Source organism: Pelodiscus sinensis, chromosome 5 (genome assembly GCF_052426305.1).
Source record: "Pelodiscus sinensis isolate ZL-2025 chromosome 5, ASM5242630v1, whole genome shotgun sequence".
Taxonomy (NCBI): Eukaryota; Metazoa; Chordata; order Testudines; family Trionychidae; genus Pelodiscus; species Pelodiscus sinensis.
Window position 1 is genome coordinate 119802945 of NC_143056.1, and position 15105 is coordinate 119818049.

General features: G+C 45.5%; 1 protein-coding gene across 8 annotated transcripts in view; it reads right to left on the reverse strand.

Moving 5' to 3' along the window:
- AP2A2 (adaptor related protein complex 2 subunit alpha 2) overlaps positions 1-15105 on the reverse strand; it is a 106999-nt gene that overhangs the window by 64948 nt on the left and 26946 nt on the right. For 7 of the 8 annotated variants that reach the window (XM_089778687.1, XM_075928223.2, XM_089778686.1 and 4 more), the window contains exon 2: positions 10630-10698. In XM_089778687.1, the coding sequence (XP_089634813.1) occupies positions 10630-10698 (69 nt within the window). Of the gene's footprint in view, positions 1-10629; positions 10699-13270; positions 13407-15105 lie in introns of all 8 variants that reach the window. The other variant, XM_075928215.2, reaches the window with a different exon arrangement.

The window sequence follows — 15105 nt, forward strand, 5'->3', positions numbered from 1 at the left end:
TCAACTTTCTGAGGTTGAGGATAAGCCTCCACCCTCTGTTTTTTTCCTCTGTAAGAAAATACTGTGAATAGAACCCTCTTCCTCTGAAATGGGGAGGAAAGGCCTCAATTGCTCCTATGGACAGCAGACACTGGGCCTCTTCATTCAACAGGATCTCATGAGATGGGTCCCTGAAAAGGGACAGAGTTGGTGGATTTGTCGGTGGTATGGTTGAGAAGGGGATGGTGAGCCTGGATACCACGAGTTGTAATACCCAGCGGTCCGATATAATAGACGCCCATTGAGCTTGAAAAGGTCATAGTCCATGGTGAAAGAGATAGGTGACCTAATGTTTCATCTTTACTGGAAGGACTTGCTGCATGCCCTCGACAGAACCATCAAACTTGCTCCTTTGAATTTTGATGGTTGGCTGTCCGGGGTGGTTGGGGTCATCTGTGCTGTGGGCATTGTCTTGAGCGTGAGTGGTCTATACGTTGATGATGTTGTTGCCTCTGAAAGGGGTAGTCATACCTCTTCTGATAGGGATAGTATCTTCTGTGCCTAAAGGGAGGTGTATATATCCCCAAAGTATGGAGCGTTAAATGGGAATTCTTTCCTGAATGGAGGACCTCATCTGTTTCCCTCCCCCCTCCCCCCAAATAGTTTGTTTGTCAAATGAGAGATCTTCTACTTTCATTTGAAGCTCCTTGGGGCCTGCCGCAGAGGTAAGCCAGGATGAGCATCTCATTGCTATTGCTGTCGCAGTGGTGCAGGCCATTGTCTGCGCCACATACAAATTTCATTGGAAGCTTGCTCGCGCTGCTGCAAAACCTTCTTGCACATAGGATTTCAAGTGAGGTTTCTGGTGGATACTTGGTTTCTGGTAGATACTGAAGCAGTTGAGCAATCTTCTCCAAGTTATCAAAGTTGTGGTTAGATAACAAGGCAGCATAATTGCTATGCTTAAGAGCATGGTTGCAGAAGAATATGCCTTCCTACCAAATATGTTTAATTTTTTCACATCTGGCGTCATCTTGTACTGTGGTGTTCTGGCATTCTGTTGTGCTGCGTCTACCACCAAGGAGTTTGGCGGTGGGTAATTAAACAGGAACTCCAAATTTTTGGAATGGACGAAGTATTTCTTGTCTGCTCTCCTGCAGGTCTGTGGGACCAACGCTGGTGTCTGCCAAGTGACTTGAGCAGCCTCCGTGATGGCTTCGTCGATAGGGATGGCATTTTTGCACTCTGTCTTGGGTGAAGATTCTTCACTAACAGATACGGCTTTGTTTGCACCTCTGTTAATTGCACCTCCTGGGACTTGGCCATCCATTTGAAGTCGTCTGGCAGAGACATATCCACCGGGAACACCGCCTCAACAGGAGAGAAAAACCAACGGTCAGGAACTGGGAAGTCCATCTGTTGGTCCTCCACTTCCGACAATTGGCCCTCTTCAGGCTCAGACTGCTGTGTGGTTGTGCCTGGACTGCAGAAAGGAGGGGTCGGCAGGCGATTATGTGGTAACTGCGGTGGAGTATGTTGCGCTGGCGGTTGATTAGAGCATGGAGATTGGTGACAGTAATGACATACAGAATAAGGAGAGTCATGACAGTGGTCATAGTATCGGTCAGATGGGTGAGATGACGAGTACCTGGACGATCTGCAACTTGGATATCACCTGTCATAACTGGCATGCAGGGTTCGACGCAGAGAATAAGAGTAAAGTGGCGACCGCCTGTGTGGCAGGGAGTAGGATCGTCGCCTGTAGTGATCATGGAAATGAGAGCGAGATTTGTATGGCGAGTAGTGAGACCTGTCATAGTACTGATGTCTTGGACTGTCCTGGTGGTAAACATGCTGAAGTGGCAATCGGTATAGTAGAGGCAAAGGGGAGGGACCCGGTGAGAATGCTGAAGACAGGAAACAGGGACTCCCTGTTTGTTTTGCCAGTCACTTTCGCTGGTGCCATTGTTTGTGCTGATTCCAGCTTCTCTACTGGTGCTGGATCCTGCCTGCTTAGCGGCTCTGCTTCTTTCTCTGCTGTTTGCGCCGGGGGATCGTCCTATAGTGCTGGCATCAGTGCCAGGCCGCTTGTCAGTGCCAGTGGAGTCCCCTTCAGTGCCGATCTCGCTGCGGAGAGTGGCCGTTGCTCCGGCACCGCATGCGGGGTTAAATGGTGCGATGCCAGCAGCTTTAAAACACAGATGCCGCATGTTAGCACTGAAGCCGTCTTCAGTGCCGAGAGAAATGTCTCCGAGGCCAGCGTCCTCATTTTTGCCCCTGACCCTGGCACTGGCACAGAGGGGCAGAGCCGGAGGTCCCTGGCTTATCTCCTGCGCTGATCCTATTTGTAGGATCAGGTGGCAATGAGCATGCAGGGAACAGCTTTCTTTTCTTTTGTGGAGCTGGCTCGGTGGAGAGGACTCGGTGGAGAAGACTCTTCTTTTCTGCTTTTCTCCTGGTTCTGCTTTTCCTCTTCTTCGCAGCTAAAGAGTGTGGGTCCAGCGCCTTATCAAACAGCAGCATTTTCAGGTGCATTTCTCTGTTCCAGCGGGCATGGGCTGTCAGTTTCAAGCAATGCCCGCATTTTTGGAGATGTGAGCCTCCCCTAAACAGTGTATACACACTGAATGCCCATCTGAAGCTGGCATGGGTTCTCTACACAGGGCCACTTTTTAAAAACCTGGGGATCCAGACATCCTTAGGTTATCGGTGTGTGTGAGGTTTCTGACCAATTTCAGCCCGACAGCATCAGTGGAGCACCCTTAGGGACCACTCAAGGAAGAAACTTTGCTTGCCAGTTTAAGCAATTCAGTGATTTAGTTCCAGCATTCCACTGTACCAGCAGATTAAGTACAAACTGAACCTCTCTAGTAAAGCACCCTCGGAATCTGACGGTGCCAAACCAGAGATTTTGCTAAACCACGGGAAATCAATATCGTCTAGCAACATTACCACCACTTTTATTGCTTACCGGGCTCTCAGAAGAAGCTTAGGGATAAATTAGAGTTAAACACCACAGGACACCGAGAGCTAGGACAAACTTTATGGGACTGCAAGAAACTTAACCAGATAGCCACTTACCATGGGTATGGCCAATTAAAATCATGCCAGACCACAGATGTTGCCAGACCAGAGAATGACAGACCACAGAGGTTCAACCTGTAATCTGGGCATAGCACATTTCATGCTGTAATATGAGTGCTTATCTAATTTTGGTAGCTTCTAGGCCTTCAAACAAGAACTAGATACATTCTTGGAGGTTAGGTCCATCAATGGTTATTAGCCAAGATGGGTAGGAATGGTAACCCTAGCTTCTGTTTGTCAGAGGCTATGAATGGATGACAGGAGAGGGATCATGGGATGACTACCTGTTCTGTTCACTCCCCCTGTGGCATCTGGCATTGGCCACTGTTGGGAAAAACAGGATACTGACCTAGATGGATCTTTGGTCTGACCCAGTATGGCCTCTCATGTTCACACATATACACCTAATGAGTAATTTTTGTACTTCTGCCAGCAAGTGTGGCAGGAATTTTAGAAAGGAGCCTAACCACATAGTTTAACAAAAAAAGCAGTCATGTAGCACTTTAAAGACTGACTAAAGATAATTTATTAAGTTATGAGCTTTCGTGGGGCAGATCTGAAGTGTGTCTGCCCCATGAAAGCTCATCACCTAATAAACTATTTTGTTAGTCTTTAAAGTGCTACATGACTGCTTTTTTGTTTTACCAAGACCAGACTAACATGGCTACCTCTCTGTGTATAGTTTAAGTCAGTGTTTCTCAGCCAGTGGTACAAGTACCCTTAGGGGTACTCAAGAGAAGTCTTGGGGGGGGGAGGGGGTATGTCAAGAACTGAAATTTGAAGTATTGTAGGTTTTTTTTTTTTTTTTTTTTTTACTTTTTGCACCTAAACATTTCAATGCCCGCCCAGCTATGATTAAGTTGTTTAAACAAATGGTGTTGCAATGGTAAAAAAAAAATTGAGAGAGAGAGAAAACTGTAGGTACTGCGGGTAGTTTTTATTTTAAAAAGGGGTACATTATAAAAAAAAGTTGAGAAACACTGGTTTAAGTAAACAAGCAAAAGTGTCCAAGCAAATAGCAATGGGAGCAGGATTGTGAAATCCAGAAGCTTTTAGTCATGGACCAGCATGCAGACCATGGATGTGTGTATCAGTCGTTCTGTTTCAAGGACCAAGGTGGTAGAACGGTCCAGCAGCTGCATCCATGACTGAGCAGCCCTATTTAGGATTCGCTCTGTTCACCCTGTATGGGGAGGGGGCTAAAAAAGGTGCCCTGAACATAGTCTAATCTCAATCCCCCCCCCCCCCGACTGGATAGCCACATCCAGTGGGTTCACCTTTATGTGGTAAAAATCGAAGGGGAAGTTTTGGAACTTGGAATATTAGGGCTTTAATGGATAATCCAGACAGTGGACAACTCACAAGATGCCTTGCAATTATCGCCTGTGAGCACCGATGATTTAACATCGGCATAGCTGCCCTGGCAGAAACATGTAGACCAGAAGAAGGACAGCTAAGAGAAGAAGGTGAAGGGTACACTTTTTCTGGAAAGGAATCCCAAAGGAAGAAAAACAAATTCATGGAGTAGGATTTGCCATTAAGAATGAACTGACAAAGATCCTATCTGAAGTCCCTGTCGACATCCACGAGCATCTCATTATTCTTTGCTTGAAACTTGCCAAAAAGTAACATGCAACTGTTATGAGTGCTTATGCACCATCTTTAGATGTCGAAGATATGAAGGAGAAGTTTTACACCCAATTGGACACAGTCTTGAAAGACATGCCCAAAGACGACAAGATTATTCTTTTGGGAGATTTCAATGCCAGAATCAGAAGAGTCGTGGACCTCTGGCAGACTACCACTGGAAAAGGAATCAGCAATAGCAACTCCAATGGAGGACTACTCCTTACAGAATGTGCAGGTCATGAGCTTGTCATCATGAACAGCCTCAGGCGCCAGAAGAACAAATTTAAGACTTCATGGCAACATCCTCAAAGCACTGGCACCTCATAGATCATGTCATCGTCCACTCGAGATCAGTGCGATGTCCTTCTCATGCATGCAATGGTAAGCACTGATGACTGTTGGACAAATCACCACCTCATCCAATCCACAATGGCAATTAGGATAGTCACCAAACAGAGAACTCAGAAGAAACTGTTCTGATGAAAGATCAACGTACAAGGCTTGAAAGACCCCATCAGACGAAGTCACTTCCAGATAGCTCTCCAAAGGAAGCTGTCGACAGTACACCATGAAAGAACACTGGTTTCAGTTGAAAAATGCCATCATTGGTGCTTGCGGAGAAACCATTGGCTACTAGTCCAAGAAGCATCAGGACTGGTTTGATGAGAACGATGTGGAAAATGAATGTCTGATTGAGGCTAAAAGGAAAGTCTTCAGGGCCTAACAAAGTGACATCAACTGTGCAATGAAGACAGAAGTGAATGCCAAGGCAGAAGTCCAATGCAAAACAAGGTGTCACGTTATTGGATTTTAAGGGCAGCAGACAGATCGCTGCTGCATCCATGGAGGGCGAGGGGGGAAGAGAGTGTTTGCCCCGAAGTCTATACAAAGAGGGCCATGTGAGGTGTCAAATGAAAGCTTATGTCCTACTGATTCTATGTACGCTACTCATGTTCTTGTATGATGTCCAGGACTTGACAATTAAGGCAATCTACTTGCCCGTGATGAGTAGATTTTAGCCCGGCGTCGCCATGCAGTGCAGTCAGTGCATGTGCAGTGTGCAGTTCCACGTGGCTGGCAAGCGGGGCTTGCCTCAGCTTGGCGAGCCCTGATGATGTCTATATGTGGGGTTATGAATATGGGCTCTTCACTGGTACTGTGAATGTTCTCTGCCCGAGACAGAGCAATGGCCTGGACTGCCTGATGCAAAGAACAATTGTTCAGTCAATGACTGCTAATGAGCAGGGACCCAAAGACAATGGCTCTTCAGGTGGCCCATACACATGTGAGGAATGCATCTGGAAACCTGCAACCAAATCTATTTACAGACCAAGGAAACATGGAATTAATCCCCTGAGATCAAAGGATGGTTCCCAAGTTTTGAAAAAGATAATGAAGCAATTGCTTCTTGCTGGAGGGCTCCTGAACCGCCCCTCCACCACAGTCCCAGAATCCCTCAACCACCACCTATGGACTATCTTGAAATATTTCCTACCCTGAATGAGGTCCATTGCTTTGATGGCAGCTTAAAGAGTAACAAGGCAACTGAACGAGACGGACTCCCCACCAAAGTCTTCAAAGGCAGTGGGCCAGAGCTGATTCGAGATCTGGAATAGGGAGTAGATACCACAAGAGATCAGACACACACTGATCGTCAGTCTATTCAAGAAGAGTGACAAATGGGACTGTGGAAACTAGGATGGCATCGCCACTCCTGGCAAAAGCAGGGAAAAAAAATCTTAGCTCGAATGCTTGCCAATCAACTCATGCCACTTTCAGAAGATATTCTTCCAGAATCCCAGTGTGACTTCCAACCACTCCAATGAACAGTAGACATGATCTTCACTGCTTGGCAATTAGAAGAAAAGTGTTGTGAACAAAATCAAGCCTTATACATGAGTTTCATCAACCTGACCAAGGCGTTTGACTCAATCAATCATAGTACCCTGTGGACCATCCTCTCAAAGATCAGTTGCTCTCCCCAAACAAAAAATCAGCAGCATCCTGACATTGCTTCATGACAACATGACTGCCACAGTGCTGAACAACAACGGATCCCAAAGTGACTCCTTTGAGGTCAAAAGAGGAGTTAAACAAGGCTGTGTCATTGCCCCAGCACCGGTTTGCATTGTCATTGCCATGACCCCCATCTCATTGATGGCAAGCTTCCAGGTGGTTTGAAGATTGAAAAGTTTCCCGTTCGTTCCGTAGACAATCTCAGGAGACTGAAGGCCAAAAACAAGACTGTTGCGACTTCGATCACAGAGCTCCAGGACACGGATGACAATATGGTCGCTACTCTTTCCCCTGTAGCTCTTTAGCCCATCTTAAGCACCTTCACTGAAGCATATGAAAATCTCAGCCTCACACTCAACATCAGAGACCAAGGAGCTCCAACAACCCTCGCCAACCGCACAATCTAATGTACCGTCTATTGATGTCAGAGAACTTCTGGAAAACGTGGAGCAGGTCCTGTACCTTGGAAGTCATCTCTGCAAAAGTCAACATAGACACAGAAATCCAGCATCGCCTGAGCTGTGTAAGCTCTGCTTTTTCCTGAGACGAAGGGTCTTTGAGAACTTGGACATCAATTCCAAGACAAAGCACCTTGTGTACTACGCATGTGAAACCTGGACAACATATAAGCATCATCTGAAGACACTTGAACAATATCACCAATGCTGCCTCAGGAGAATCTTAAATATCCCTTGGGAGGACAGGCGCATAAACACTAGCATCCTGGAAGAGTCGAACATGACCAGCATTGAAGCTATCGTCAACTACCAACAACTTTGCTGGATTAGTCATGTGATCCTGGTGCCTGATCAGCGCTTCCCAAAACAGATGCTGTTTTCCAAGCTGAAGGAAGGACGGAGGAGCATGGAGAATCAGATGAAATCATGTAAGGACATGTTGAAAGCAAACATTAAAAAAAAAGCAGCATCAGTGTCGACACTCGAAAGAACCTTACCCAAGACTGTTCCCAGTAGAGAGTGGTAATCCAGGAGGGGGGTGGCACAATCTGAGAGGTCCCGTCAAAGCACAGACAAGGAGAGGTGGAGAAGGAGAACAGAGCAGCAAAAACTGCCATACGTCCCTCCAATAGCCACCAACACGAAGGATTTGTAAGGGGGAGAAATAAAATAATGAACACATTCTATACTGCATCAACAGCACTGTAACTAGTGCCATGGGCAACAATGGTAGTATTACTGTGCTAAAGTTCAAAGCAAAAGTATACTACTGAAAACACAGAATACTGTATAGCCCAGTCTCCAGAAATATCACCAACAACAATTGTAGACAAGACTTCAGAGATTGACATAACCCTATTATATTGATATTCTGTGTCTAGATCAGGCATGCACACAACATTTTACATAGTTAGCATTAAAAAGGTTTGATGCTCAAAATGTAATCTTGTGATTGTCACTTCTCATTAAAAGAAGATTTTTTTTCACTGATGTACTGTCACTGCAGTACAAATTTCTGCTCCAGTTCAACAAGTACAACATTTAGGGTACAACACTCCTAATTCAGAAGAAATTTAAGTTACAGCAGCTGCTGAGAACTGTGAAAACACTGCCTGTTTATTAAATCTTTTAGTTAAAACCAGTAAACATTCCCATCAGTTTGAAGACATCTCTGATGGAGCATTGTATCTATTAAACTCAATTATCAAGAAAAGCCATTTGTATGGTGTCTATTACACGTAGTCATTAAACTTGTTTCTCTACTAGAAGCCACCTACATCACTTTCCCCAGGTATTTGTTTGTGCAAAAGTCTGTTAATTAGCATATGAATTAGACTGTTTGCTTCCCAACATACTTTATTAACAAGATGCTTCATGTCTAGAGACCTTGCCTCAGAAAATAAACAACCCATTAAAACAAATTTGAAGTCTGCTGTTTTTACAGTTTTAAATAAACTAAAACTTAGAACTATTGCGAGGTTATCAAGAAACCCAAAGTGTCGTATCTACTAAGTTTTAAATGTATTGCAGGCAGATCAGTAAAATGTGCACATCAGGATCTCCTAGCTATTCACTGTGGCACATGAAAATGCTCTGCTGGGGTAAATGTAGTCACTGGCCCACCTAGATCTGACCTAGTACTTTTTACTTTAAATCTTTAATTAGCAGTCCCAGGCCAAAAGGAACCTTTTTCCACTTTTAAGACTACACTAACATTTTAAACCAAATTATGGTACTGTCCCTTTGAAATCACTAGCATTTCAGCAATCTTCTGTTTGCACCTTACTCAGTACCGTTAGGAGACAAAGTGTCACATTTAAAGTTAGTAAACAAGTGAAGGTTCTGATTGTCAAAAATTGTGTTGTTTCTAGTGTAAATCATTTGGCGAGCTTTTGAGAAAAATTAAAAACAGGTTTACTATATAATATATTCTGAAATGCAGATAACTTTCACCCTATTACACATTATCATATATGCAGTGTTCCGTATAATAAGACGATATAAACATTTATTGCGTGAAGACAGCACTGGTGAAGTGCTGCATTAGGAAATCAAAAGAGCACTGGCAACTCCAAACACATACATAAATCCAGAAAATTTAGGAATCTTGGATGAGATTAATAGGTATACAAAATATATTGAAAATACACACTTAAGGTACAGTTTTAACACTAAATAGTATGGAATTTAAGTGTTCTCTAGGCTTTGTATTTTATAAGAATTCGCCATTAGGGATGTAAATGATTAACTGGTAAGCCTCATGCCCATCACAGGCTGGGGTAAGAGAGGGAGCTGCTCACACACTGGCTCTCCCTGGGAGTGGGGCTGGCCACAGAGATTGCAGAGAACCCTCACTGGGAATGTGGCTGGCAGCCGTTGCAGGGCCCACAGTGCGTGTATCCAGAAGGATTTTTAGTGATTACATGGTTACATTTTTAAACAACTTTTTACATCCCTACCTAGTATTACTCAAATTTTAAAACAGTAATAAAATGTAAGATTGCTTATGTTGAACCTAATTTTAGAAGCCCTGTAAAAGATAGTGGCCTCTAGCTTGATTTGCCAGCTAGTAGGAACAGAGAATTGCTGGACCCCCCCAGCAGACCAGGGGGACAGGAGCAAAGCCGCAGAGCACGCCTGCAGCGGGACAGCCCAAGCGTGCCCGGGCTGTCCTGCTGCGGGCGTGCTCAGTGGCTTTGCTCCTGTCCCCCTTGTCTGCTGGGGGGGGGGGGGTGCAGCTAGTGTCTCCCTCAGCAGACCAGGCTTTTCTTGCCTACCCCTGGGGTAGAGCAGCTGGGGGCTGCCAGGTTGGTCCCGCAGCGCCACTCCAGACCAACCCGGCAGCACCCCAGCTGCTCTGCCCCAGGCGTCCTGATTCAGCTGCTGCTGGTCAGTTTCAGCAGCGGCTGAATCAGGACGCCTGGGGCAGAGCAGCTGGGGTGCTCCTGGGTTGCTCCAGTAGCGCCGAGGAACCGCGCTACTAGAGCAACCCAGCAGCACCCCAGCTGCTCTGCCCCAGGCGTCCCCAAGTCAGCAGCTGCTGAAACTGATCAGTGGCTGACTACAGGAAGCCCGGGGCAGAGTTGCTCTGCCCCGGGCTTCCTGGAATCAGCCGCTGATCAGTTTCAGCAGCTGCTGACTTGGGGACGCCTGAGTTTCTTAAGTTGAATCTGTATGTAAGTCAGAACTGGCATCCAGATTCAGCCGCGGTTGAAACTGATCAGTTTCAGCAGCGGCTGACGCCAGTTCCGACTTACATACAGATTCAACTTAAAAACAAACCTACAGTCCCTATCTTGTACGTAACCCGGGGACTGCCTGTATAATATTTTGATAGATGACACTAGCATTTTGTTCACAAGGAAGAAAAAAATGGAGACATGAAAGAAAAGTATCACATGACGAGAGGCGATCAAAGTAAAAGTTAGAGGTAAAGATATGAAGGTAGTTAAAATGCACTTACCTTTAAATTTTGACCGAATGTTGGCTAGTTCTTTGTTTATTCTCTTTATCTCTGCTTCTTTGCTTTTGCCTGAAATTAAGAGAATTTACATCAAAGTTTGGCATTTAAACATTTAATTTGTCCAATTCTTTCAGCACAGACACTGGTAGTACCTTTCTTCCCCATAACACAATGTACACCAAGTGTAATACATTAGCACCTTCTGGAAAAATTGAAAGCCTTTAATTAAAAATACTAAAAAGGCTTACCAACCTGTACTCCCATGTTAACATGCCCAGAGAACAAAGTTTCAGAGCATCTGACAAACATCCAAAAGTTTATCAAAGTGTCTGATTTTTAAAACAACAACATAGGGAGGGAAAAATCATGCATGGCATAATTTGCAAAGAAAGACACCACTGCTTTCTAAAAGCTGAGCTATAATTTATTTGCATATTGCTTTTCATGTGTGTGATGTTTTACAAAAAGAGATACGAGACAAGATATGTAAGGAACATAGTAAAAAAAACCAAATCTGAGCATGAACTTCCAAATATATGTAGTAACTAAATACAACTTATAACTGATTTTTTAATTTCAGTCAAGAGTTTGATATTGCCCTCTGAACTCTTCCTGAGCAATTCAGTTATCAAGTAATTGTGGTCTCAAAATCTTCTACCATTATACCAAAGTCCTTAAAAATAAACCATTAAAAAAAAAAACTTAAATTCTTGATATTAAAGAGGCCTTTAATGATCAGTACACCTGTGCACCCTCTTGCTAAACTTGCATATTTTTATAAACTTGGTTTTTTAAATAAAATATTTATAGCAAAAACAAACAAACTGAAAAAAGCTTTAAAGTTCTTTATAGTCTAGTGCCATTGTAAGTTCATGAGTTTGCTCTGCTATTACAGGAGTTCGCAGAACAGAAAATATTGTGCCTCAATCTACTCACTTAGTATACATCTACACTACAGAGAACAATCAAGCTGCTGCTCTTGATCTTCCAGGGTTCAAATTAGTGGGTCTAGTTAAGACAGCTAATTCCAATTTCCCTTACTCCTCATGGAAGCAGGATTTCTGGCACTGACTAAAGGGAGAGTGTTCTCACTTGGACTTCCTGCAGTGTGAACAGCACGGAAAGTCGAGCTAAGGTACTTCAACTTCAGCTACACAATTAACATAGCTGAAGTTGCATATCTTAATTTGATCATGTCCTGTAGTATAGGCATATCCTTAGTGAGAATAGGAACAAAGAACTTAAAGGGGCATGTGCATGTTGATGAATACACTACTTGCCTGCAAAAACAGCAAGGCATGGCCGTGGGAGGACTTTAATTTCTAGAAAGCTACTCTAACAGCTGTTAAGCAGTATTTAGATTTCACTGTGTACAGCTTTTTTTAAAAGCACACTGTAAATCCAATATTTTCTCATTCGAGGATGAAAAAAAATACACAGACATTCAGAGAAATGGTCTGTGTTTTGACATTTAGGTGATTGTTTGTGAATATTTTTGTTTGGGGAATGCAAATGTATCAATCAGCTTTACACAACAATCAGTTTACTGTTTGATGTTGGTGTTTCAGGAATATTAAACAAGTATATGGAGTTATAACAGTGTTCACTAGAGATGTAAGTGACTAGTTTAATAGTTGACTACCTGATAAGCCTAGGTTTCGCAGGTAGTTAAGTCATTACTAGACTAGTCACTTCTCTTCCCTCTTCCCCCGCAGAGGTGTAGTGAGGGTGTTATGCGCCCAGGGGCAAAGGAAAAATTTGTGCCCTCCTCCCTCCCCCAGCCACCATGTGGCACGTCCCAAACCTGGTGCACAGCTGAGGGGGAACTTGTACCGCATCTTCCCCCACCCCCTACAGTTTGGGGCCGGGCTCCCGCATGCACTAACCATCCAGTGGAGATGGAGGAGGATCGGGATTGGAGCAGGGTCGGGCTCGGAGCAGAGAGGAGGCTCCAGCTGCCGGTGGCAGGCGGACTAGGAGCACGTGAGCTCAAGGGATAATGGGGGGAGCAGAATGGGATTAAATTGGAGCCTCCCTAGCATGGTGCCCAGGGGCAACTGACCCCTCTAGCCCCCTCACTACACCACTGCCCCCCCTCCTGCAGATCTATCATCTTATGCATGTGCACGATCTATGAGAGCTGACCCATGAATCTGCAGTTACTTGTCTGTGGCGCCAGCTTCTGGGTGGTGACTCAATGCTGTGACATTCACCTCCAACGAGCAGGCTTCCCAAAGCAGGCCCTTACTTCTGACCCCCAAAGCATCCACAGATCCAGCCTCCTTTCAATGGGCCCACTTCCCAAGGCTCATTGATCTTGGATCTGGCTTCCATCCCCTCTCCAACCTTTGCAACTGCGCAGAGGTGCTCACCTTCTGTCTTAAACATTCCCACCTCGTTCACCCCACAGAGTGAGTCTCTGCCTCACTTGTCCTAGGGACTATTGTACCAAGACGTAATACAACGTTTCCATGTAAAAGGACTCAATACAAAGCTAAAAACTTCAATGAGAGAATGATTAATACAGAGATGTGTCTACAGTTGCTGCAGGGAGACACCTCTGCTTGCCTCCACCCCTCTTCCCCCAGAGTCTACAGCCCCATTGCAAAGCGGAGAAGGGAAATAAGAGGCTGAGGCTCACCCAATGGGAACCAGTGGAGCAGACACGAGCAAGCCATGCCCGGGAGCCATTCCTCCTGTCCATTGTTGGTGCTGTGTTGCTTCAGCCATGCTGAAATGCAGTTGCCTCTAGGGTGGGCTGGACAGCTGTTTAACACCTGCACAAGGTTTCAGGCAGAGGGGAGTGCGGGTTGCCTTCCTGCAGAGTCCCCCCCCCCCCCCCATCAGAACTACTGTGCCCTCCTGGCTTAGGAAAAGAACAAACAGGGGGATTGGAAATTAACCCGCCCAGTCTCACGTCCCCTAGGCAGGGAATGAGCCATCTACATTAGGCCCCAGCTGGAGTATCATGTCCAATCCTGGGCGCCACATTCCAGGAAACGTGGAGAAACTGGAGAAAGTCCAGAGAAGATCAACACAAATGATGAAAGGTCTAGAGAACATGAGATATGAGGCAAGGCTGAAGGAATTGGCCTTGTTTACCTTGGAAAAGAGAAGACTGAAAAGGAACATGAGAGCATCTTTCAAGTATCTAAAAGAGTATCATAAGGACGAGAAAGAAAAATTGTTCTCCTTGTCCTCTAAGGTTAGGATGAGAAGCAATGGCTTAAATTGCAGCAAGGGAGGTTTAGGTTGGACATTAGGAAAAACTTCCTGCCTGTCAGGATGGTTAAACACTGAAATAAATTGCCAAGGGAGATTGTGGAATCTCCATCCTTGGAGATATTTAAGAGCAGGTTAGACAAACACCTGTCAGGGATGAGCTCGGGCAACTCAACTTTAGACGCCCCAAGGGCCACACTGATACTTACAGAAAATGCTGAGGGCCTCAACTTAAGTGTGGTTGCATATGCAAGCAAATATATACAAATAGCTTCTCTCATACTGACAGGCATGAATACAAAGATTAAGGCAAGACTATGCAACATACAGACCCCATTTAAGTCAGCTCCGCTAATATTAATAAAATGCAACATTTCCCCGATTTCTACCCATGTCACAGCACTTTTCAGGAGCAATGACAGTCCAAGAATTTAACTATTAAAACACATCTCAACAGAAGATCATTACACTGACTGCTTTTCTGTTTTGGCTCCCACTCGCCGGCCATGTGTTGATCCCCACATAAACCCAAATTGCACAGCGGGGCGCAAACAAACCGGCCGTGGGCAGCATACCAAGTTATTAATAAATATTTTATAAACCTTTACCTTTTCTCTCTGCTGCCATGTCTCCTCTCCTTGCTCCATCATTTACCCTGGTGCCTGCTGCCGCCCCCCCCCCCCCCCAACCTCCTCACTCTCCTCTGCTGTCCTGACTCCTGCCCTTCTCACTGCCCTCAGCCCTTCTGTGACCTGTCCCGCTTCACCAGCTCTTCTCTCCCTCTTGTACCCACTGCTCCAGTAGCCCCACTCTGATCAGGTGAGCTACCCCTCCTCATCCCCTCTCCTAACACCTCCCTTTACACATGCCCTGCCTTTCTCCTCTGGAGCTGCTCCCTCCCCAGCAGGTGTCTGCCCTTCTGCTTCACCCCCAGAATCACCTGGCACCTGCACCTTCCCTTAGTCCTGCACTCTCCTGGTGCCTCCCCCTTCCCTCACTGCCCACGCCCCCTTTTTTCCTGATGCCCCCCACCACCACTCTCTGCCTCCATTCCCCTCATGCCCCTCTGTGCCCTCACACATGACTTGTTCCATCCCCACCTTCCTCGTGCCCACCTCTTTCTTCAAGCCTTCTCCCAGGACCTCCCCCTCCAGCTCCCAATGCCCTTCCCCTCTCCTCGAACAGCATCACCCTGTCCCTCCTCCCCCGACACATCCCCTCCTGCCCTTTTCCTCATTGTCTGCACTTGTCCCC